Here is a 25,850-nt window from a genome sequence, read left to right as displayed (position 1 = left end):
GTATCTCTACAAATTAAAAATACATCACTTACCTATCCCTATCTCTCCGAGAACCAGCTCGTAAGCCACTACTTCTCCGCATTTCTCTCTCTCGCTCCCTTTCCCGATCTCTCTCTCCCCTATTTCGCAATCTCTGCATCAGACCTGAAGGAGGAAAAACCTCATAAGCTTAAACATCTTTCTATTTCTCTCTCCTACCTAAGTTTCAGTGCAAGGAAGACAGTTTTGGAAGATAGCTTGAAAGGCATTGATGAGACAGAACCACTCCACTTAAAAGTAGTGACTTGGCACTCGCCCAAACTTAAGAAAGGAACCTGAAGTGTTTGTACCAACTTATAAATGCCATAATACCTCAAGAGCTTATATATACTTTCAAAAACATTAAAATGTATTTGTGATAAGCCAGATGGAACAGTCGTATTAAAATGTGTAAGCTCTTGCTAGTTAAAATCATGACAATTATTACCTACTAGAGAGAAAGATGCTCAAAAAAGCTAAGAGCATCTACAGCATACCCATTTCGCAAAAAACAAGAGCTTCGCGTTTCTGCTATTTCCTTGCCTCAGAGAAGTAACATGCACCATTTTCACTGCTCTCGTGCTGCGCTAATGAGAAATCTCTGAGACAATACCAAGTATTTCAATGTAAAAAAGCATCCCAAGCTTTTATGAACGTTGATTAACTGCTGTGCATCACTTACTTGTATGGGTACCCTTGTTGGCATTCTGAATACAATCTAGATTTGGCAGTTTCTCATTTGACAGAAAAGCCTGTGCAATAGCAGTATAAAAGCTCCGTGCTACACCGCTGCCTTCTCCTGGCTCATCCTTAAAAGTAACTTTTACTCTGTGTACAGCCATCGGAGTGGTAGCACACCTGCGACCAAAATGATTGTTGAGCTGCCTCATGGTCTGCTGAATCAGAAGATCTCTGTCTCGGTCCACCTAGTGAAAACACCAAAAAGTTTTCTTTACCAATCATCATACAGAGACTTTCTGCTTCATGAGAAGTTTATGGACACTTCCACATAGACTCAGAAAATACCAATAAGACTGTGAAAAACTACAAAATAACTGCAACACAGTTCACAAAGCAAGGTTTAAGACATCTGCTTGCAGACTCTGAAATACAACTTCTACCAAGCTACCGCAACGTGTGATAACTCAACTATTAATGAAAACAAATTCAGAAGATAAACTAACATTTTTTACCTCCAACGTTAAATCCCTGGATTGCTGGTTTCTTAGTTTTTCCATCTCCCTGCGGAATTTTGATTCCTTTACTTCAAAGCCACCTAATTCAGTCAAGATCTTAAAAAAAGCAAAACAAAACAAAACACAAAAAACCCCAAAATCAGAATAATGAGGGAGGTTCACAATTTAGTTGTAAGAGGAACTGTCCTTACACTGGGAAATACATACCGATCCAGGCTCTGCCCCAACATCTTCCATGAATACTCTACCAAACAACTCTAAAGAAAGGCGCCAACGTCCCAGTAACATGTCATGAGATATAACCATGCCCATGAAGCTACACTGTGGCCTGACAGAAGGGAAAAAATGACAGACAAGCAAAATTAAGTTAGATTTCAGACACATTTTGTGTACTTCTGCTTTTTCTTACCCTGTGCCTTCAAGTAAGTTCTTTATTTCTGATAAACAAAACAGTATAGTAAGTTTGTGGACAAAAGCACACAAAGGTGCTTAGTTTCAGCTGAAGCAAGTCTTGCTTCTGAAGAGAAACTACTCTCAAAGCATGTAATTCACTGCCACGTGGAATTCACTGTTATTGATCTCCCTTCAATTAAGACCTTAATTTTTTTTAAAAAAAAGCTGTAATTCAAAGTGAGGGCAGTTAAATCCCTAACCACATAAAGCATGGTCAGCATCACCTGACACAGATGGCAAGCTGTCACTTCCAATTTTTAAACTTAGCTACCCAGGACATCATAGTAGGTCTGTAGCAAGACATCAGGACTTGCTGTGCATTCAGCTGTTCATTTTAAAAACTATCAAAACACAAACCAAAAATTCAAACTGAAGTAAGCTACCCATTTTAATTTCAGAAGACTTTTTCAGAGTCCCAAGTATCCTTTTATCAACTCAGTAATACTTCATAGGGTCATTTTTAACTCAAACTACCTGAAAGATGTGAGAGGTGGCCCTTCACTTTCTGTCAATCCTATTTCTGCCAACAAGCTGCTTTTCAGTTGTGCTGCAAGATCATGAGCTGAAGGCCCTGGCTTTGAACTCTCAGATTCTTCCGTAGGCACGTTTTGTTCCTCCCCTTCCTTCTTCTGCCGATTTTGCATGCTCATAACATTTTTTAAGTTGGCTGCGTAAGACATTTTAGTTGGAAGAACCTAAACAAGGAGAAGTAAAATTTAAATGCACTTTCAAAGCAGTCCAGAAGGCTTTTTCAGGAGATTATATAAATATACGTAATTTTTAAACCACACAAAAGTGAGCACTGTAATTGACCTGTTAAACACAGTAACTTCAATCATTTCAACAACTATGAAACACCATTTTCCCACTTTATGTTTGCATTTCATATGCTTGACATTTAATGCTTAGTTGGTAGGCAAGTCAAATCTACTGGGCTACAAGGAGATTTAATTCTTTTTATCACAATTACATAATTGGCATTTCAAAATTAACTGGGGATTGTACTGCAGCCTTTAAAAATATTGCCTAAAATCTGCTATAACCAGTAATCATAAAAGATCCTATGTTTAAAAAAACTTATTAAGTATATTTTTCATTAAAAAGTCCCAAGTTTTCACTTACTAGGCTTTTCAGTTGTTATACTGAAAGCTACTCAAAATTCTCTGTGAAAACATTAGAGTACCTTTTTAAAGAATGAAGGTACTAGCTTAAGTTACCCTGTAATTTAAAATAATAAAACCTTTAAACCTACCTCAAGGCAGTTTCTATCCACTGTAACTTCCATTAAGCATTTCCCACTGTTGGCAGAAGATGAATACAGACCCTGACTTGGTCGGCCAAACAGATCTTCTTTGCGAGCATTTGGCTGAAAATTAACAAAAGCATTCTGGGTAAATAATATACTTCAGTTAGAAACAAAAAAGCAAACTGCAATTTTCTTCCAGAACACCATCTCTGATGTCACCTGTAATAGATGGGGCTGGTCTGCCAGGGGGATGGCCTCTGCCAGAGGAACCTCAAAAGGATTGGGTGGAATGCAGCCAAGGAACGTCATAGAGTCTGACCGTCTGAAAAATGGATGGTTTTGGCCAGTCTCTGCTGGTAGGGAGTCATCGTCTTTGTCGTTGAGTGTAGCACCTAAATATCAGAAAATATTTCGATTCAATTTTCACAGTTATAAAAGCAAAGGATTTAAAATACCGAAAATTAATATGCTTCCCTCTTAGCTATCTGACTGGAGGAGTATCTCTGCAAATGTAATACTTCTACAGGGTACTTCCACAAATCTCATCTTTTTATTGCGTTTTTAGTCATCGCTTTTATTCTTTTTACTGTAACTAACTTTACTGAACATGCAATCCTACACTATATGTACTTAGCATAGAATATAGATTCTACCATTTTCAGGAGCAGTTTAACCAATAAAAAAACCAGTTTAATTCCAATTAAAATTTTAAATACTGTCATTGTGTTGAATAGTAAGTAAAGGCACAAATGCTACAGTTTAGAGAGAGTGACACAAAAAGAGCTCCAAAATGAGAACAGGCAATGGCAGAAGACATTTGGTAAATTAACAATGCTAAGAAAATCTTACTAAACCCCAATTTTAATGCAACATATACAAGTAGCAAAATTTATTCAAAGTCTCAGCTAGCTGAAGGGGAAAAAACAGTAAGAAAGTGTCGTATTTTGGAATACTATAAAGTGTTTCTGTGTACTAACTTTGATTGGTGTCATCATCATTTTCATGTTCTGAATCTTCATTGTCAAGACCCAGTTCCAAAAGTTCTCGAGTTCTTTGGGGGGGAAGAGAGGCATAATAAAAAAAAGAGTCAATCCTTTTGAAGAAAACATTAGGCAAAGCATTTACATCTGTAGCAATTGATAAAAGCAAGAGTATCATCAGTAAGTGTACTTGAGAGCTATACATAGAACTCATTCACTCTAAAATATAAGTACTGTAGAGGAGTACTCTACATACTCACTCACTACATTACTCACAGTTACCCTTACAGCCATTTGGCCATCTACCAAGTTTGATCTAAAAAGCCACAGCTTCAGACAGTGATGGGTATGCTTGTTTTTAAAGACTGTCAATATAAAAACCCGAGGAACCCTGCATTAGTGGAAGAAACACGTAAATGAATGCTATTCTAGAATTTACTGGTGTAGAATATGCTTAGTCCTATAAAAATTATGTCACTGATCACACATCAGAAGGTAAATTATTTTCTTAATATGTAGCTTGCAGACCTCACTGTATTATAAAAAGGATCGAGAACTTTGACTAGTATTCTTTTCTGGCTGTTTGTGCATGTTCTGAAACTAGACGAAGACTGGTAAAATTTCATTTCATACAGGCTACTGAAATACCATTTAACAGAAGCAAGTGACTGTTTGAATTTGAACCACTCATGTTTAATGGAAAAGGTCTAGGCCTTCTAGGTTTATAAGCATTTAATGGGAATTTTGCAATTCTTTGATGAAGAGTCATTTGACAGATTTCAGTATGTGAATTCAGATGTGATCAGTATGTGAATATGAATGACAGATTCCAGAAGTATGTTACTGCCTGGAAGAGGCTTAAAGTCACAGCAATAACTACTCAAGTCAGCTGGCACAAAAGCTCCATCAGTTACTGTACTAAATCATCCCTACTTGTGAGAAAACTACTGTTGACGACAACATCCTCTGGTATACATTTTGAGGTCATAACAAGCCTTACATTACACCAAGATATATTGAACATAACATTCAAACTAGAGCAGCAGTCCAGCATATATCTAAAATATCAATACCTTGTATTTTCCAGTTACTACATTTGTAGAGAAAAGGATGTAAAAAAGTTGAGCTCAGCCTGCAACATCGAAAATTAGGAGCAGGAAGGGGCAAAGATTTACATTCATTTAACTGTTGACTAGGCCTGTTCAGGCACATTACCTCAAAACTTAGTAAGAAATGGGAACAGATGGTGTAGACTACCAAATGTGGATATTTCTACGATCATCAATGGCCATTTCAAATCAAAGAACATTTCTAAAAAAAAAAAATCTTAGAACATTTTAAAAAGTAATAAATGCATCTTGTAAAATGCTATACTATAAGTAGCAGGGATTTTCAATTTAGGGACATTTTCAGGTATTGATTTCCCTATGTGCTTTAAATCATCAGGTAAGTCTCAAATACCCACAACCAAATGGAAAATAGAACTATTAAGCCCATCATACCACCCTGACATTTTCTCCCATGTCATTCTAAGGAAGATCCCACAGAATTCTAAACAAGTTGTTATCATGTTAAACGTGAGGAGCAGACTGCATTTTTCAACTGAGAAATTGTCCCGAGTACATCTTTTAGAGGCACGGCCATGGAGTTAAAAATCAAACTTAACTTTCAGTGGTAAGAAAACCTTTTACAGCAATCAGCATGAAATGATTTGAACCGCAACAGGCTTATCAATCAAACATACATACGTTATATACCATTATCTGTATTATTTTTATAATATGAATCTTACTACACAGATATACAGATACATGCATATATTTATATGAGTTTCTGAGTAACAATGCCAATGACAAACAAAAGGGCATACACCACTTCTGCAAAGTTTTTGTTTCTATGAGTCAGCCTCAATACCTTTTGCGTTCCAGCTGAGGAGTATCCAATGTTGTCTGTTGATTCATTGCTTTAATCCAATAAATAAGGGCTTGAAAAACATATGCTACGTGCTTTAGTGAACAGACATCTAGAACAGGAAGGACATCTGAGTGCTCATCATTGTGAGAACGCATCAGCGACAGTGCGTAGTTCAGGAAATCACCACGTGCTGACATCATTCCCTGACGGGCACTGAGTAAAGTGGCACGTCTAGTGAAAGGATTGAGTAGAGAGATTAGGCACCACAGCAGAATGCATCCTTTACACATTAGTCTCTGTGTTTGAAACATGGATGTAAAAATAAAAAAGACCCAAACAAACAACAAAAACACCAAAAAACCACCACCACCCAGAAAAAACACCAGTGTGATGGTAACAGTAACAATCAGTTTTATGCTTTCCTGTAAGTAGCTCAGGTGCAGTATATTATAGAGACTTAATGCTCAAGGATGAATCTAGTACATCAGAATAAACCAAACAGCGGCAGCAACACATAAAGCCAACTTAAACCAAACTAGTAACTACACTGCTGCATTATAAAATTAGATTCCTAAAATGTCAACGAACGAGAAGAGGTGACTGTAAAACTGGTAATTCATATTGCATGTAGCAATCAAATGATTTTCATACCTTCTTCCTTCAAGGGTTCTTAAGCTGGCTTCCTCACGGGCTGTCATCCTTTCCCTTCTGGCTGAGTTCTGAGAAGCATGGAGAGGATGATTTGGATGTCCAGGATCACCAGCAGATGCTAACGCAGAACCGTAACGCAGTTGTGCTTCTGTAGAGTCCATGATACTAACCATCCAATTCCAAGTAGGAATAAGCTTTTCCTCTACATAATTCTTTAGAAAACAAGATTTAATGAGTTTTGCAATCAGTAGAACTAGAGGATAAGAATGCAACCTCAACATAAGCCTCCACCATGGATTTTACAGTTACACCTGCTTCCCTACAAAGAGCCTGTAAAACCACATTCAAGAATGACCAACAGTCAGTTTCCAAAAGCTCTACTGACACTGCTGATTTACTGTAGGGGTATGCAGCTCTCGTCACTTAATACCTTGGCGTCTGTAAAGCATTCTTACCATCCCTCTCTCCCTTTTGGGCACCTCTTCCACTCCTCACCTTATGACCACCCCACACCACCCAGGTGTGCACATCTTGGAGATTTTGGTCCAACTCTTGACTTTCTAGTAGTTTTAACAGCCCTCAACCTGCTGTGGCATTCACCAGCCAGATCTTTCACCATTCTTCACCCCTTGCAACTTACTCAGTGAAGATGACAAAGGTAAGACCTGCACAGAGAACTATGCCTGCATACAAACATCTCCTCCTGGTCCAGTCTTCTCTTCACCTGTTCCCAATGCTGGCTCTGGAGCCTGCTTTTCTTGCCATGTGCTAACTCCGCTGATCTGTTGTTGTGGGGTTTTTTTATCCAACACCCGTCTGTTTTCTTCATTCGTTTACATTCGGGTCTTCAAAAACATCCCTCACTCTTCAAATGTTCTTGTACCCACTAAACTAACAAAATGCTGTCTCAACCCCATGTCTTTATCCAAACAAAATCTCTACTGCCAAGCTTTCGCATACCAATACAAATCTCTTGCTGCCTCAGCTGGACAGCTCTCCTGTGCACTCACCTGGCAAAAACGTGAGCTTTGCAAAACTTCTCTACTCAGCAAAGAGAGTATTTTCCCACTAAGAATCTCCTGAACAGAACTTAATTTCAGCCTCCTTCATAATAAAACTACGTTCTCTTATTTCTTTCCCTGCATATTTCCCCCAGCGTTCAATCCCATAATACTCTTTGTAATGTTCCTCTCCCAAATCAGAAGCCTTTCTCTTCCACTACACTGTGAAAATACAGTCATACAAATACTTTGTAGCTCAATTACAAATAAATACATTGCCATCCATTTTTCACATCCCAGGACGCAGTACTAACAGAAAACAGCATCGCTTGATTTCTTGAGCTCCCCAAAGCAGTGGTATTATTCTGACAGTTGATTTTTGTACAAAATACAGTACAGATCATTTCACTCTATATACTATGCCCACATACATGCAAGTTGATACATACTTTCTGAACACACTGAAGTTCCTCCTGTGTTGTTAAATCTCTGAAACTTCTTTCTATACATGCCAGATACCAGTCTTCCCTTTCACATATTTTCCTCTAAAAATGCATTTTACATATACTTTCAAAACCCAACAGTCAAGAGCACTGTACCCAAAAATACACACATAAGAGGGAAAGGATGATCACGTCCTTGAAAGAAGGGACAGTGAACAGTACATTTACCTGTACAAGTCTTTTATCTCATTTAATTATTTGGCCCTTAATGATTTTCTTCTTTTATAGACTCAACAGCTCATGTCAGAAAGAATAGAGCAAAAGATTTCTAGTAGAGATCACTAGTATCTCCAAACCAGTCAATCCTGACTCAACTACTCATTAGACACCAATCAAACTTGGATGAAAAAAAAAAAAAATCAACAGAAATTCCTTTTTTGAAATAATACATATATATGAAATATGAACAATTTAATGGAATTAATAACCATAGCTACATCAGCCTATTACTATCTCTCATATGAGGAGAGGCTGAGAGAGCTGGGACAGTCTGGACTCAAGAAAAACTCAGGAGGATCTTAACAGTGTGTACAAATACCTGATAAAAAGGTATAAAGTATATAGAACCAGATTCTTCTCAGTGACACCCAGTACATGCACAAGAGGCAACAGGCACAAACTGTAATACTTGGAAAGTCCATTTAAATTCAAGAAAAAACTTTTTTACTATGAGAGTATTCAAACAATTAACAGGTTTCCCAGAGCAGTTGTGGAGTATCCTTGAGGATACTCAAAACCTAAGTAGACACAGTCCCGAGCAGCCTCCTGATGACCCTTGCAGGGAACGTGGACTAGATAATCTTCAAAGGTCACTGTCAACCTCAACAATTCTATGATTTCACTTAAAGAAACCAATTTTATTGAAATTATCTTTCTCCACAGAGATTTGGATGTTCTTACCTGCAAGTTAACTGCATCTTGGTAAGTCAGTTTCACTGCAGCTGGGATCTGGGAGTATACTAAATGATTGTACTTCGGAATTAGGCCCATCAGATCAGATATCTGCCGTATCACAATACTGTATGCTCTTGCCAAACTGCTTGCAGATGTTAAATAGCTGCTTGCATTGCTGGCTTCAAGTGCCGCAGCAGCTGCTGCAGCACTTGTACTGATGGTACCGCTCCGACGTAGGTTTGATGGATCAATGTAAATCAAGCCCGCTGAACTTGCTAAACATGAAAGAAAGTATGACGTTAATGAATGTATTTAACCTTTGCTATATATTTTCTGTATTGACCAATATGAACATTTCCAGAAATAAGCTTGTAAATATTACGGACATCACAACTGTAACTAGCAACAAATTACTACCTACAGTAAGCATACTCATGTCTTCTTAAGAACTACAACAGATCCTTCCTTTTTTTAAATTCAAAACCAGAACTGGAACAGTCAAGATAGGTCAGCACTGTCCTTCTAAGACAAACAGATAAGACTTCATCCTTATGAGAACAAATAAAAACAGAGGAAGGAACAAAAGCAGAGTTAACTGACATTCATGCATGTAGTTTACTCAGACTTGCCTGCTGGGGCTGATGTACTAGAAGGAGCAGTGCTAGCAGTCCTCTGGTTTTGGGTATTACGTACAGCCCATTGCATGGAACGGGGAGCCTGGGCAGCACCATTGGCATGTGAGCTATTGGTGGTTCGTTCCAGAGGCTCATCAAGCATGAAGGTCTCCTGCTCTATGTCATCACTCTGACTGCTGCTGCTATCAGAGTCACTGGAATCATTTGACTGAGAATCATCTTCAGAAAAAAATGCTGGAACACTGCTAGCTCCTGTTGAGGAAAATAAGCAATACAAGTAACTGAAAACTGCATGTCTATGCACGTTCCCATGTATCACATCAGCATTGTGAACTTCTTCCATGAGAAGAAACCACATGCACTAAAAAGGTTCAAGGACCCCTACCAAAAATATTCAGTTGTCCTTATAAGATACTGCTAATTTTCCATAGGTATCATGAAAAGGCAGTAAGATTACTTAAACTTCAAAAGATAAACAAAGAAATAAATTTATTTTAAAATTCTTCACTGATTCTGCCCCCAGGCAATACATTCTAAAAAGTATGCTTCCAAACTGGACAGTAGAGCAGTCACTTTCAAAAAGCCTTAAAATGATTGGCCAGATTTTGTATTTTGTTTTAAACCATATTTAACTTCTACACTAAAAAAATGAATGAAAACATTTCATTTCATTTCACTTCCCAATCTCTGGCTAACACATACAGAAGCTCCATAAGAGCAAAAAAGACAGGCCACATCTCAGCGCACCTCCTTGTCCAAAAAGTCTGCACCAGACCTTACAACTACAGGCAAATTAAAAGCAAAGGAAAAACAGGAAACGTGTGGAAGGCAGAGGTGGGAGGGGAAAAAGCTGGGTGAAGAGAATATAAAACAAAGAAAGTGAAAATAAGATTACAAGGGAAAGGTACTTGTTAAAAATGTCATAACTAGGTAATTGTCACTCTGTCCAATCTAGTTGTGAAGTAAGTAATTTCTCCAATATATTTCTGGAGTGCTGGATGCAGTCCAGATCCAAAACCACTTCTGCCGCTGTTAAAGCCATATATAATCACTAACACATTTCTTTTTCAAGTACAACTTAATCCTAATATCTAAATTTAAACAGCTAGATTAAACACAAGATGATGTGGTGTACCTGCTTCTGACCCAGCAGTAGCTGCAGTGACAACACTTCTGCGCCCACTAGCATTGTCCTGATTACTGTGGTTACTCTCACTGTCGCTTTCTGTTTCAGCAGCAGCTAGCAAATCCAACTCCATATCACTGCCTATAAAACCAATATACAAAACACCTCATGTTTAGAAAGAAAAATAGAATGACTGTAGTGACTCATGTAAGACACATTCAACAAAACCCAGAGCCTCTTACTATAGCAGAAGTTAATGGATATGCAGGGAGAGGTCACAAAAGCAGTGCAAACGTGCAGCAATACTTGGAGCATATTTTCTTATTTTCCAGCAATTAGCAGCCTCTGGGCCTCTCACTCTGTACTGCACATATACATTCAAAAAACACACTGAAAATTAAGACTTTAAGGATTCAGAATTAGTCAGTCAAGCCAAAAGACTCCACAACTCCTCATACACATGTATCAGGACAATTAACCATATGCTGTTTCAAACAAACATCTAAGGAATACCTGAAACCTGAAAAAAATCTAATTAAAAAATACAGACTTTGTTTTACGTTTTGGTAATTAAATGTTCTGAATACACAGCAAGTGAATAAAGAGATTTCCTGTACTGTAAATGAGTTGACTAGAAACACAAGGCACAGTCGGAAAGAGAAGATAATTTTTTCTCATCATAGCTTTGGGCCACCTAATCCCAAACTAACTAATAAAAGTCATATTAATGGCAAGAATTTTCATACATAATAGATTGATTTTGTCTACAAAGTATTGAATCATAGTTAACATTTTGTGATTGGTTTAAAACCTAGCTCATCATGATTCAGATCCCTTTTGAGGATGACCACTATTCTGTCATTAGCCATACACAAGCTAGGCTATTTTCTTAGTCCTTCGAGTAGTTTATGTCAGCAACATTTTACAGCGGCAAACACAAAAGGCAAAAAACCCAAGCATGTAATAACATTTGGATTGTTTGGGTTCTTTTTATCCTTTGGTACCTTAGTATTTTCTCTTCATTCAGAAAGAGAAAAATAATTTTAAAAAAGGATCATGTACTTGCCTACTATGAGTTACCTATAATTTTACTCATCTCCTTTTGTAAGATGCATAGTCCAAAACCCTTGGATTTCTCTCTACTCACACAAGTCTCCCAAATCATTATCACTGGTGACTCCAAAGATGCCTTTTGTTTTTGATGCACTGTTTGCTCATCCAAGCAGTAATGCGCATAATGTGCATTATACTTACCATCTTCATCATGCTCATCATGCTGTCCTTCTGCTTCAGCATTTTCTTCACCATGTTCTTCCTGTTCATCATGATGGTCTTCTTCACCAGCTACCCCCTCAACCACCTCAACCTGGAAAAAGCACTGTAATTTTATGCTAGAGTATCTTCCATATCAGAAATAATCTACATATTTTCAAAAACACAGTGCAAAATTTAAATAAAAAACTTAGAAACAAAAAACCCCACATCTAAGGAAGATGACCTCACAATTGACGTGAACAGAAAATGAACTTACAGCCACAGTAGTTGTATGTGGTTGTACAGTCCACAGTGCTTGGGGGGGTGGGGATCAGGCCCACAAATAAACCACAGCTTTGGACATTAGATTTCAATGCTGAAAGGGTAAACTTGACTATAAACCCTAGAATTAGTATCCAAATATTGAAGAGCTCCCATGTTGGTAAAAGACCCTCTAGTTCTCTAATAGAACCTACATAATAGCAACCATATGCTGAAAGACTTAAAAACTTTTTTAAAAGGCAATTATAATGCAGTGTATGCTTATATATAAAGGAAATGACAGATGTATTTATTAATATTCTAAACCATACTTTAATTTAGTCTATTTTTATTAATTTATTTTATTAATTTTAAACAACTAAATAATGCTGAATACAAAACAACTACAAAGCTCTTAAAAACAAAATACTTATGGCTTGGTAGGACTTTGTAACTACTCAGTATTTTTTGCAAATCAGAGGTCTTGATGCATAGCTTTTTGGTTCAGACGTTAAAGCACACGCTAATTCATTAGGTGCCGTACTGAGAAGAAAAAAAAATACAAAGAAAGAACCCCTGACCTCTTCCACATCTGCTGAAACAATATCATCTTGTTCTTCATCCCTGCCACGAACTGGTTGTGACTGGCTGATTCGTCTTTGCTGGGGATTCCTTATGATGTAGGATGACTGAGATTGACTAGAACTTAACAGGAAAAAAAACAAACAACAAAACATTTGGATCTTTGGACATCACTATAAACCTGAATTACTGAAGAAATTTGTCAGTAGGAAAGTACTTCCAAAATGCTTGGCCAGAATAAGAAGCCTCACCACACTTCCGTTAATGAAAAGCTAACAAAAACCCAAAACAAAACCACCTTTAACAAGTCTTTGAAAATAACGAATGGTGAGCTTTAGGATATTTTACCTGCTAGACTGGTCTGATGATGGTCTGGGTGGTAGAGGCTCCACAGAAAATAGTTCCTCGCTTCCCTGCATAGCATCTATACTAGTGCTAGCAAGAGTAAAGGGTGCTGTAGGACGTGCAATTCCCATCCTGACTGGAATAATTAGAGATTCTGCTACATTGCACAACTCTTCAACAGCATAGGGCAATAATGCCTGGAACACACGTTTACATTTTCCAATTGGCTGTGGAATAAAATTGCTAGGAAAAAAAATATGGAAAAACATAGGTCAAGTATGGCTTTTTTCCCCTGAAAAAAAAAATTATGGTGATACCTTTTTTTTTCCTCCAAAGAGTCAAGACAATTATCTTTAACGGATACATATATTCACGTGTACCACTACAATATGCACAGCTACTCAAGTAATTTAAAAACATTTGTCATTCAATAATTTGAGACTAAGGCTGGATATCTAAATTTATTACTGACACACAACCACAGATTCTAATTTTAACATGTTAAAAACACCTCTACTTACAAAATTCTTAACATTTTAAACAAAGATTCAGCATGAACATTTAAGTTTAACAAGCACTGTATTAAAAAGCCACATGACATAACAGCAGCTATGGTGCAATCTTGAGGTTTGCACCTTTCCACACAATGCTGCCTACAGACTGCAAATTAATTCAGATGTTTCTGCCTATTGTTGATCTGTATCAACTCATTTAACAAGAGAATACATTTTTAAATTAAAAAACCCAAGCCACCACAACCACCACATGCACACCCCCCACCACTTACTTTTTCTTTTTGGAGGAAGCCATTTCCACACTAAGAATGACAAACACTCTTGCCACAGAACGCAGGAACCTCATTGTAACAGCAATAGCTTCTTCTCTGCGTCCTGATGTATACTTGTTTTGTAATTCCTTCACCAGAGTACCCAGCAAAGTATCCAAGAGCTGTAGAAACAGGTCATTAACAACCCAATAGTGTTGTGTAATTTCCAGGCATGAAACAAGACAGATTAAGATTCAAAGGGAGACCAGAGCCATAACAGTATAAATTCACAAAACCGCAAGTAACTTGAAGATACGTGCAAATTAGTCTCCAAGCGTTATCACCCGAGATACGCTATAGCATCACATTATTCAGAAAAATCTATACAGAACACAGCTAAGAGGGCTTACCAGAATGTCTGCCGTACACTTGACAATAAGGCAGTGTGTAAAACAGTCCAAGCGAATAGTACCACTTTGCTGATTAAGGTAAACTTGCTCTTCAGGCAGAAGATGGCCTATCCTACTGCTTGCACTAAGACTTGGAAAAAACAAAAAGGAAGGAAATAAATTTTATATAAGTCAGCAGGTCTCAAATACCAGATCAAATTTTATATTGACAACTGTGGGTAAATACACACGGGTCTTTATTTTCCTGGGAGCCAAACATAATCATGGACTTCAGGGCATTCCAGTCCTGCAAAACACGTTCCAAAGCAAGCTGGGCAAAACGAGGAGGTTCTAGATCATGATCAGGCATATCAGAATCTAAAGAGACAAAAAAACAATATAAGAAAGAGGCACTGAAATATGGAATCTGCCATCTATTTCACTGAAACAGCTCTTACCCTCAGGATTTGCAGTTTTACGATTACGATCTTCCCTAATTCTAGGTGGTCTGTACTGGCAGTGTTCCACAGTTTGCCTGGCAACTGTCTGTACTAAAAACAGTAGCAGATGTTCTCCCCTGTAATGAAAAATTGATTAGTGGAGACATGACATACCACATATTTAAAAATAATAAAAATTATTCTCCCCTAGTCATTACAACTGTGTGCTTGCCTGCTATTTGGCATGGTAACGAGATTTGTGGTAGTAAGCAGGCGGTAAAGGAGATCAAGGCGAGCAGACTTTTGTCCAGCAATTAATGTTTTACACTTGCACTTTTCCCAGCAATCACAGTATGCTGTTGGAGATGTTCGTTTGAGCCTACAAGAAATAGAAAAAGTGAGCTGCAACACTGTTCAGTAATATACTAAATATCTTCTATGCAGGCTGAGGGCATTAGTGTACACATTAAGATTCCTGCTAGAGTTTTTTGTTTATTATAGTAGCAAGATGCCAAAACCCAGTGTCAAAGAGAAATGCAGAGTTTATTTATGTGGCAACACTTTACATTTGCTGTTCTTATCTCCTACACTCATTTTAAAACAGCAGTTTCACTACAGAGCTTTTCATAATGCCTTAGTAAAACTCATCCAATACCATTTACTCTTTCCCAAAATAGCCTCCAGCCAAGAAAGTTAAGTTGGAAATCCTCACAACATGCAGTAAAATCTCAGTAATTTTTACAATGCTGGAGAATATCTTTGTATCTGTTAGCTTATTATAGCTAGGATATTAATGCTGCAACTTTTATACCCTGTAACAGCAGCACAAAACATCTGCAACTTCAAAGCTTTGCCCAAGCTGATCATAGACTTCTTGACTATTCATTTGACTGCTTGCCCACTTTTCCCTTTATTACAGTTGACCTTAGAGATTAATATGCTACACTTCTTTCTGGAAGTTTATGAGAATGATCTGTCATCAGGATTCACTGGCTTCAGACAACCCCTGGAGGTACCCAAAATGAAAACATGGTATTGTTTAGATCTATTATTCTTAGAATATTAACTTCTTTGAGGGTGTCAGAATTACTAATTTACTCTGAATTCCACAAAATGAGAAGTACAAGGCCGCTTCAGGTTACTCTTTCAATTCTGACCCTTAAACGCTACAGAGCAGCAGAGGAAGATTTTAAAGTACTTTATTAAATCTTCTGTTCTCTAATAACTGAACGCTTCAACCAAGGAAAAAAAAAACCCTATTAACTGTCAGTAAACAAATGAGACCACAAAATACTGATTTAATTCTAAGAAACAGGACACAATACTTACTTGCAGTCATGTCCTTTGTGACAGACCCTTGCACATTCTGTGCAACAACAAAGAGATTCCAACAGGCCACATGTTCGGCATTCAAATATATCCTAAAAAAATTACCAAAAATATTACGCATAGTTTTCTCTCTATGGCACTTGCAATCTCACAGCACTTCAGGTTACAATAAAACCTTGTTCAAAACGATGCCTTCACTTAGAAGTAATTAAATTCTAGAAAGCGAAACTTTGTTTTAGTTAGAATATTCAGTGTTTTCAGAGAGCTGTTTCCATCAGTATTTTTGCCAAAGCTAGCCAGAGGGGAAAAGGCACACCCATAAACAGCCACATTCTGACCAACACAGCCAGCTTTGACAGTACAAAGCAAACAGGGGAGCAGTAACCATACCAGACTTAAAATTTACAGTCATTAAAACAATGCAACTTTAATAATTAGATTAGTATACTAACACAATACAAGGTTGAAACACATTCCTATTTACTTAAAGAAAAAAAAAAGCGCGCCTTACTTGGTTAATATGTTCTGCGCCAGTCCACGTAAAACTGCATGTATCATTACAACACAAAACATACAAAGGAGAGTCATCTGGATTTGTACCAGAAGGACAAACCATTCCCATAAACACATCATCTTCTTTTTCACTGGAAGTTGCTTCAGCTAAAAGAACAATAGAATGTCAGTGTTAAAAACAACCCCTCAAGAAACAACAAAACCCCACCAACAGAATCCATACTTAACAGATGTTTTTCATTACAAAATTCCATACAGAGTCAGAAGTTTGAATGAAGTCTCTGTCACAGTTTTTCAAAAAAGCTTTCCACTTGTCACATTACACGTATTTCTTAAAGAAGCTGCTGCAAATTCCTGACTGAAAAATACAACCACCAACTCCTTCCCAGTTTTAAATTCACAGATATTCTAATCAATTCAGTGGACCACCATTTTGAAAAAATAAAAAAATAATTTATGGGCAATATTCTTACAAGGAATACACAGCCCTATAGACCTTGTTACACCACACATCTCATCTGCTTAAGTTTCTAGTTAAGTTCAACTTCACATATTTCTAAAATAGTTAAATACCACCATCGAAAGAGTCATAAAACGTGTATAGGAGTCTCTTCAGAAACAGGATCTAGACTGGTATACTGCTTTATCACATAGGGTTTTTTTCTAATTCAAAGAAGTTCCAGGTGATACCACTGTGCTACTGAAAAATAGTACCTCAACGCACTGATGTTTATAAAGCAATGAAATACTGAAAAGGCCATAAAGAACACAAAAACAATAAAACTCACAGAAACCTATCATAATATATACACCACAAAAGAGGAAGATACTCCATAAAAGCAAGACTTCCAAAACATGCAGTAATAAACAGTATTTTGGAAAAAGGTGTTTACCATCATCACCAGTTGCTAAAGCACATGTAATTTCACACACACAAAAAAGCACTGTTAATAATGAATCTGCACACATGCCAAACTTCAGAAAGAAATCACATGATAATTACTGAAACTGGTGTACCTTTAGCAATTTTCTGTGCAGTTTCTAGAATTGTAATTGCAGCAGGATATGCCCGGCCACTAACTGCTGACATAAATGGTGTCATGCCTCTTGCATCCCTAGGGAAAAAAACAACAGAAAAGTTAAAATACACTAAAATTTTTTGTTGTAACAGCAGGGGTAGGAAACAAATATATGAAAACTTAGCACTGCTAACCTTGTGCAATCAGAAAAACCACAGAACAAACAAGGACTCTTCTATTTGTTTTACTTCTGTGAAATAGACCTAATTTTAAGGGACGTCAGGACACAAATACAGCCAATATTCTAACATTCTCCATTTTAACTAATGCATCTTTATATAATCTTTACGAAAAGGCTTCTATGTAGTCAATTTCAGGTGATACAATATTACAAAGGATAGTGAGAATTCATACAAAAATCCTTACTTAGCTGACAGCAATTCTCGAAGGTAAGGTTGTAAAACAACACTATCACATAGCAATTTCAGTATGAAATGAGCATTTGCCTTCCGATCCTTTGATTCCACTACAGATGGTTCAGTAGAAGGACCTGTAATAAAGAAAAAAAATTGCAGAGAAACAGTTTTTCCTCAAAAAATGACTAGTTATTAAAGCAAGTAATTCAGTATTTCACTGGGGTGATTAATCAGTAGCTTGACTATTCAGTGGTTTGCTCATTTCAACAATGTTTTACTGAAGTATTGTAAATTTCAGTTCCAAATTACATTCTGAAATACAGGAAGGAATCCCAATTTCATACCGATTACCGTATTTTTACATATTTGTCATTCCCCAGGTAAAAATATTTTTTACATAAAAGACAGCATGGCGCTTCATTTACTTTCTGCACACTTCTGAAATTCTGCTTCAATCCAATCTTCATCTGATCGGAGGCATTTTCATATGCAGAAAGTCTGTGCAAGCAGAGGCAGCTTTTGAGATCATTTTCCTTCTAAAGCATAATCAGATAAGCAATATGTCCTCACCTGGTATTGTGGAGGTGCTAGGTCCTTGGCTGGTGCCAGTCGCTGCTGTGGTAAGAGATCCCACAGCGGGGGCCAGGATAAAATCAATGTCACCATCTTTCAGTAAACAGAACAGCAGGATGTATATCAATACATAAAAACATCCCTAACAACATGCTCTTTCTGCAATGTCTAACACACTGCAGGTTTTCTGTACTTAGCTGGTACTCTTTCCTACAAATGGGCACATTCCTAGATTAGTAATGTAACTCAACGTTACAAAACACACACTTCACAGAAGTTTGACACCAGCATTAGGAAGACACATACTGGATTTAGAAACAGCTGTTAAGCCTTCAGTAAACTCTTAAAGCTACCTCAATGACATTAGGTATTTCAGTCTCATGCCGAAATCTAAATGGTTCACATGAAAAGTTGTTGGTTCCTTCATTAAATCTCTAATTCTACAGTCTAATATGACACATGAACAGACTTACCCGGATCCATTGCAGGAGGATCTGGAACCCAGCTGGGAGGAGCTATTGGTGGAGAAACTGGGTCCTGGTGATCACTTGATGAAGCACCAGCTTCATGTCTGCCCAGTCCAGCAGCTCTCAAGGATCTTCTCATCATTTCCCTTAATCTCAAACTGAATACAAAACGAAGGTAAAAATACTATCTCATTTTCATTTAAGTAGAACATTTTAGAGCAGAATTTCACACTGAAAAAGGAAACCAAACTCTTTATCATCTCCATTTTTCTTCAGCATAAAGAATGAGCAAAGAGGTGGTTTCCATTCCTGTATCCCATTTTGCTGCAACAGAATATAACAGCCTTGGAAGAAAAGTCAGCCAGCAATGTATAAAGACAGGTTTGAGCCCAGAATGTAACCCTAGTCATCACAGTACTGCCTCTTGCAGGAAGCAGCAGCTAATGGACATTACCGCCACTATCTGACATTCCTTCTACCCCAAACTCATTGCCAGGGGTGTTAAGCTTGTGCAAGGATTTGCTCTTGTTGCAGCTGTTTTCTGTTTTTTAAAATCTAACTGCAAGAAGAAATCAATGGAAAAATAAAAATAGGGCTTAAAAAAACCTTTTTTTTGAAAATAGTTATTTCTTTGAAGTTATTTAATGTGAAAGTAAATGTGAGAGTACTACTTTACAGGGTGCAGTCAGTAAAAAATTTCAAGAAATTCTGTATCATCTTACGAGAGAAAGGTGGTAGACCCAGTGTGATTCAAACAAAAGAGGTGCAAATGTAAAGGTAGTTTTGGGTTTTTTTAAATGCACAAGTTCCTCTTGTAAGTAACGTCTCCTGCAAAATATGGGAGGGAATCTTCAACCCCTACCCTTATCTCCCACGTCAAAAAGATCACAGTGATGAGGACTGTAGCTTGGGAAGGATGAAGACATGATTTCACGTCAGTTGCTTTGACTACAGAGCTGAGTAATAAAATTGTACTATGCTCTCATCCATAGTGCTGTGAACTGACTAGAAGTCAGTACAGATACTGTCAAATTCCCTTGACATGAGCACCACTCAATTACCATCATGGAAAGAGGAAAAACATAAATGTCATCAGAAATCAGGATTCTGTCACCATCACGAACCTATCCTTTACAGCCACCGTGATAAAAAGGACTCCCACTGTAACAATGATTGCTTAGGATAGGAAGAATCAATTTGAGTTCCTCCTCACTGGTGTTACGTTGATCTCAGTATTCTTGATCTGTGCAAGTGATAATTTCCCTCAGAAATGCTGTTAAAACAGCAAGCCTGACCACTATTACAGTATGTCTGCAATACTTAATTCTCCTTGGTAAAGACTGTTAAAGCTTATCCTCAAATCCCCTTTCCCCACAAGGAGGAGCATTTCTACTTTACAACCCATGAGACAATGTCCCAACCCCAGAAAGCAGAATTAGTTTAGAAATATCCCAACATTAGTTCTTATACCAGAAAAGGCTTCAAAAAGACCACCAGAGCTCTAGTATGGTGTTTGAAGAAGTCAAATCTGGCTTTAAACTAGCAATAGAGCCCATTGTTAAACTAGACTGAAGGAACAAATTAGTAAGAGATTGGTAATTAATATGTAAATCGGCATACAGAAAAGAGGAGGAAAGCATTAGTAAATCTACCTTCTGCTGCTTGATGATCCTGCCCGATTTCCGGGACCGTTACTCGACACAACAGAGATTGCGTTTGCAATAGCTTCAACAGCCGAGAGCCTTTCAGCGAATGTATTCCTTTCAGAGCGCTCTGCTTCTGAAAAATTAAGAAAAGTGTTACTGCCCAAATTTCACTTGGGAAAATTATAAGGAAGAAGTATGAAGTATGAAATGTCACTAATCATAAAATGTTCCCTGCACTTTTTTTAGTAAGATTTAGAGGGACACAGTAGGTTCATACAGAAATTTTTATTTTGGATGAGCTTAACCATGATTCTGACTGGGTTTGGTTTCTAAAAGGCCATCAAGGAAGGAAGTCCAAGGCACCCAAATTGCAGAACAAGCTTTCACAGATTTCAGTATAATCAAAAGACAAGGATCTGTCACGTAGCTCATTCCAGACGTTTGCTGAGTCAAGGCTTCAAAAGTAATGACAATGAAAAAAACCCCAGCACACTTCAAAATGAGCAGCTATGAACAATGCAAAATTCTGGGTTTGTAAGATACATGCTCTCCTTACGAGCATGCTCAGGAAAACTGCATTATAATAAGATAGCACAAGTAGTTTACATCAGAAAGAATAAGCATTTGTTCTAACATCTAAAACCCTAAGCACCATAACACCTAAAGGTCCTAGTCATAACGAGGACTGAACTGTGCCAAGTGCTATACAGAATATAAAAAAATTGCCTAGTTGCACAGTTACAGTACAACTTGAGGCAACCATCTGAATCAAAGACTTAGTGTAGATTTATCTATCCACAAGACAATAAACAGATAAAGCAGTGAAGTCAGCTGTACAAGGTTTGCACAGAGCAACAGTCATGGCTTCTTTAGGAGCTACTGAAAATTAAAGATTGCATAGACACTACACAGCAAATTAGGAATCACTACAGTCATGGATCCAGAAAGAACTGAAAGAGAAGCCACTTTCAGCATGATACAGGCCAGGCCAGAGGCAATTTTCCTTTTAACACAGTGAAAGACAAATTTTAGCACAAATTAGAAGGAAAAGGTGTATTTCTGGAAAAAGAAAAAAAAATAATCCATAAAGTGAGTCTGATCATTCTTACAGGACATGTCTAAAAGCTGCTATGGCTAGTGCTCACTTTCCATTTAAAGGCTTTTCAAACTGACAGCCACCACTCTTTGCATGCATAGTTTCTCCACTGACAATACTAACACTCGGATAATTCCTTCTGGGTTTTTTTTCTCCCCAAACAAGAACGTACTATTAATACCTTTAACTTTTGAGTTCATAGAATAAGGTAATTCAGTGGTCTCCGTCAGCTTCTATAGTATGCTACTTTTTAGATCTTTCCACTTATCACTACCTGAAGTGGCAAAGATCTTAGATTTTGCTTGTTCTCAAGCATGTGCAGGTTTCTCAGACAAAAGTCACCTAGTGCCTACAGCAGAGAACTACCAAATACTTAACAGAATATTACTTTTGTGCCCCTAGTTCTATACTAGTTGACCTGCAGTTGTAAACAAATTGCCATTGTATTGGGCTGTACTCGTTTCTAAGGTCCACTAGTTCTCTTAACTCATGATCCATCTCATAGTACTTCTGGACCCCTCACACAGGGGGTCACAGATCTTGAAAGCAATCAACTGTTCTCTGCAACAGAGAAGTTTCACCTATCCCTCGTCCCACTGTAAACTGTAACTGAATTTTCACTGCTCCACTTAAGAAGTCAGTATTATTTTTTGGAGATCCATCAACTGTAAATGTGCTGGTTCCAAGGGTAATTTGTGGTTCTGTTGTCTAATGAAACTTGCCCTTATTCTCTAGAAAAAAAAACTCAGTTTGCATGTGTTCAATAAAGTTATCTGAAATTGAGTATCGTAACTCTTTAATGATTTTACACGCCTTAGACATTTCTTTTGGACCTGTCTTGGAATTCCAAGATCCGTTCCACTGGCAAGGCTGAGGAGATATCAAATCACAGAGACACAGAGCAGCCTTCTCCCAGCCCTGCAGGTCTCGAGCCACTTTTCCTGCAGCTCATTTATCCAACACGAGGCACAGGATCTGACAATAAAAAAAGCTTATCCCTGCCCTCAATATTCCCTTTGCAGCAGGAGGAAACCATACATAGAAGGGCAAAGAAACTCAGACAGGTACTAGCTGGGAAAGGGCACTATGTTCTGTAATTGTTAAAGAACATTGTATCTGGAGTCTTGAATTGAAACCTTTACTCCTAAATCAAACTTCTTTTACAGTTCAACAGAACACTGTATAACTTACAGACAATAACATCAGTCACCACTGCCCTCCAGGTGATGCACAGAAAACAAGCTTGTCCTAATATCCATCGCTAACAGTAACAGTGGAAGGTGAATGTGATTTGAATCTAAAGATACGAATTCCCTTCTAAAACAATTGTTGCGAAGGGAAAGAGAGAGGCAGAGGGGTGTTAAAAGTGTATCAGGTTCACGTTTTTCATTTTTCAGAAAGGTAAATTACATCCAAATGAAGTTACTGAAAAAATGTCAAGGTTGCAAAGACAAGCACTCAAATTAGGAAAAGTCAGATTAAGTTTGCCCATGCATCCTTATTTCAGCCTCCTTGTGTGCTTATAGTAAAACAATCTTCAGTTACGCAACTGGGTTTTGTTTATTTGTTTTGGGGTTTTTTGTCCCCCACCCCACCCCGCAACAAGACCCCTGCCTCAATCAGTGCACAGGATGGACGACACACTGAAGATGAAGGGTTGCACAATGAGCAAGCTGTTTATGCCTTGTTTGCTGCAACATTTGGAAGGCGTGTAATAGGGCAGCAACAGCTTGGCAAGGAATGGGGGGAGCATTGTCTTGTGTTTAATGTCACTGAACATCACTTTGGAGAAATGGAATCTATTTCTGCCACATCTAACAGCACACAGAACTTTGTGAAGCAAGTTTTTACAGATGATCATGATACATTCTAATAGTTTCTGGACACCTAAAAGGTGCCTGACTCACAGAAATAATTAACATTCACAGAACAACTGAAACTACTATTAATCCAGCTGTAGACTAAAGTGTTTTGAGATAACACCTAATCCAAAAACTGAGATCAGACCCTAGACTTCTCAAACAGAACCCTCAAAATTAGTTAATAGCTTTGAATACAGAAAAACTTCAAGCTGTAATACTTTAAGCTATAGTAAAACTTCAAGCAAGAGATGAGAAAGCTGCAGCGTTACCCCCATTTTATAAATAGGGATACAATGAACAATTAAGGTCTATGTATGACTAAAATTCAATGACAGCACCATACAAAAACCCCACGAGGAAGTTCATTCATTATTCAGTGCAGGGTTTGTATGGTGTGCAATAAGTAAGGAATGGGGCCACACACTGGATGATGAGGATAAAAAGAAATATTGCATAGCTACCCATTCGGTGAGCACCGTCCATCTTGTGCACTGAATGAGGTAGTCCTGTGGAAAAAATAGTATGACGGTGTAATTAAAGACCATTTAACAACGCATACCCATGTATAGCACACGGGTAAACTTAATTCTGGCATTTCCTAATTTTTGAGTGCTTGACTTAGCAACCTTGTTCTGTTAACATACTTTTTACGTAACAGTATTTAATAGACATTTTTAAATGGTGTCAGTAACTGGCGTTAACAGAAGGTCATTCTTTCACGTTTCTTAATACACGTCAACTGCAACTAGCATTTCTTACTGCAGGCATTAACATATACTGTAACACTTGAAAAATACTAAGTACCATTTCTTTTGTAAGTTTATAGTGATATAATCGGGATACTAGTGACAAAAAGCTGGAAAATACTTGTTTTCATCTAAAATTAGCATGTGGATGGGAAAACTTTGTCTTTTATAATCAATAAAAACAGGTTAGTATTCTAATTATTGCATTCTTATAAATCCTTATAAGATTAACAAAAACGTTGTCTCAGCACCTTTGAAAGGCTAGGACACATTTTAGGTGCTAAATTTTAAGATACCCATATATGAACAATGCAGCCTTTATTTCAAATGCTCTTCAAAATACATAAAAAGTTTACTTTCAAAGTATTTTCATTATACTGTTGAGCTCACCCTCTTCCTCTTTTGTTTCTTTGTTGCTGGTTGGAAAGCACACAGACACACAAGCATGCAGAATATTGCGGTTTCCATCGCATCTATGGCCAAGGAACGTCTGCAGCATTTGTGGATTCTGATCCAAGACAACTGCTTGTTCAAGATTCATCAGGTATTGTCTGCAAGCCTCATAGTCACATCGAAGTATGTGCTGCATTAAAGTTTGTTTCTGTACTCAAAAGAATACAATATTTTAACAGTTTAAAACACAAAAGGCAAGACATACAAGTTTCCCAAGTACTTATAGTTTTCCATTTCTGAAATTAATAGGTCTAAATCTAGGATGTTGGCTGGAAGTCAGTGCAGGAACTATTGAGAATATACATTACCTCAATTATAGCACTGTTAAAAACAGAAAACAGCATGCATTCAGGCACAGACAAGGTAAAGGAAAGGCTTAAATAGCAGAAGCTATCAGGCTCACAGAAGTATGCCTCTGACTTCATAGCTGGGTTCTTAAGAGATTATTTCATGGCTGCATGTAACACGGGAAAAGTGGTACAACTGAAAAAAACGAAGGGGTCTACATTAACTAGCTCTTACATATTTGTTTTAAACAAACTATATACATACTGCAAAGTGAAAGAACAGAAGCTGTTGAAAGTCTGGGAGGCTCATCTCTGATATAACAAGGTTTTCCAGAGTGATGGAATAGTCCACTGTGAAATCAACCTCAGTCTAACAGGTACACAATACCTCCTGGTGGCAGCACAGCACACAGCAGATCTAACTAAACTGCACCAAACCGCTGATAGGTCTATACAAGTATGATACATAAATTCACACCAGAACTATTCATACAGCACCACAGATGAGTACAGAACTCTACAGGCAATTCAAGTGGGAGAAAAAAAAAAAAAAAAACAACCCAAAACCCCAAAGCCTTTGCTTGACTTGATTTCCTAACTTATGGTCCAAATATTTTTTTAAAAAAATGTAAGACAATAAACTATTGCATTCACAAGAAAACAAGTTGCTGGATCCCTCAGAAAAACTGTGCAACCAAAAAAAAAAAAAAGTACACTGGTAGTAGACATCAAATAATAAGTTTTAACAGTAATGCCAAAAAATATTAGTTAAAAGCCTGATTACAGAAG

The 25,850-nt window shown here is 37.5% G+C and overlaps 1 protein-coding gene across 13 annotated transcripts in view; it reads right to left on the bottom strand.

The window, feature by feature from the left end:
• The window catches only part of UBR5 (ubiquitin protein ligase E3 component n-recognin 5), an 88,869-nt gene that overhangs the window by 8,398 nt on the left and 54,621 nt on the right, over positions 1 to 25,850 (bottom strand). For 4 of the 13 annotated variants that reach the window (XM_037382388.1, XM_037382391.1, XM_037382400.1 and 1 more), the window contains 30 exons: positions 24,712 to 24,922; positions 24,037 to 24,081; positions 20,624 to 20,750; positions 18,978 to 19,129; positions 18,502 to 18,597; positions 17,942 to 18,065; positions 17,514 to 17,611; positions 16,495 to 16,643; positions 15,984 to 16,075; positions 14,887 to 15,033; positions 14,673 to 14,791; positions 14,466 to 14,592; positions 14,236 to 14,365; positions 13,847 to 14,007; positions 13,063 to 13,302; positions 12,714 to 12,837; positions 11,872 to 11,983; positions 10,627 to 10,758; positions 9,486 to 9,743; positions 8,863 to 9,131; positions 6,459 to 6,670; positions 5,808 to 6,038; positions 3,891 to 3,964; positions 3,133 to 3,305; positions 2,920 to 3,054; positions 2,142 to 2,362; positions 1,422 to 1,542; positions 1,203 to 1,310; positions 701 to 944; positions 33 to 144 (listed from right to left, as the gene is read on the bottom strand). In XM_037382388.1, coding sequence (XP_037238285.1) covers positions 33 to 144; positions 701 to 944; positions 1,203 to 1,310; positions 1,422 to 1,542; positions 2,142 to 2,362; positions 2,920 to 3,054; positions 3,133 to 3,305; positions 3,891 to 3,964; positions 5,808 to 6,038; positions 6,459 to 6,670; positions 8,863 to 9,131; positions 9,486 to 9,743; positions 10,627 to 10,758; positions 11,872 to 11,983; positions 12,714 to 12,837; positions 13,063 to 13,302; positions 13,847 to 14,007; positions 14,236 to 14,365; positions 14,466 to 14,592; positions 14,673 to 14,791; positions 14,887 to 15,033; positions 15,984 to 16,075; positions 16,495 to 16,643; positions 17,514 to 17,611; positions 17,942 to 18,065; positions 18,502 to 18,597; positions 18,978 to 19,129; positions 20,624 to 20,750; positions 24,037 to 24,081; positions 24,712 to 24,922 — 4,544 coding nt within the window. The remainder of the gene's footprint in view (positions 1 to 32; positions 145 to 700; positions 945 to 1,202; positions 1,311 to 1,421; positions 1,543 to 2,141; positions 2,363 to 2,919; positions 3,055 to 3,132; positions 3,306 to 3,890; positions 3,965 to 5,807; positions 6,039 to 6,458; positions 6,671 to 8,862; positions 9,132 to 9,485; positions 9,744 to 10,626; positions 10,759 to 11,871; positions 11,984 to 12,713; positions 12,838 to 13,062; positions 13,303 to 13,846; positions 14,008 to 14,235; positions 14,366 to 14,465; positions 14,593 to 14,672; positions 14,792 to 14,886; positions 15,034 to 15,983; positions 16,076 to 16,494; positions 16,644 to 17,513; positions 17,612 to 17,941; positions 18,066 to 18,501; positions 18,598 to 18,977; positions 19,130 to 20,623; positions 20,751 to 24,036; positions 24,082 to 24,711; positions 24,923 to 25,850) is intronic. The other 9 variants (XM_037382396.1, XM_037382397.1, XM_037382390.1 and 6 more) reach the window with 8 other exon arrangements.

This window comes from Falco rusticolus, chromosome 3, assembly GCF_015220075.1.
Source record: "Falco rusticolus isolate bFalRus1 chromosome 3, bFalRus1.pri, whole genome shotgun sequence".
Lineage (NCBI taxonomy): Eukaryota > Metazoa > Chordata > Aves > Falconiformes > Falconidae > Falco > Falco rusticolus.
Note: the sequence above shows the minus strand (reverse complement) of the source record. Positions and strands in the feature narration are given on the sequence as shown.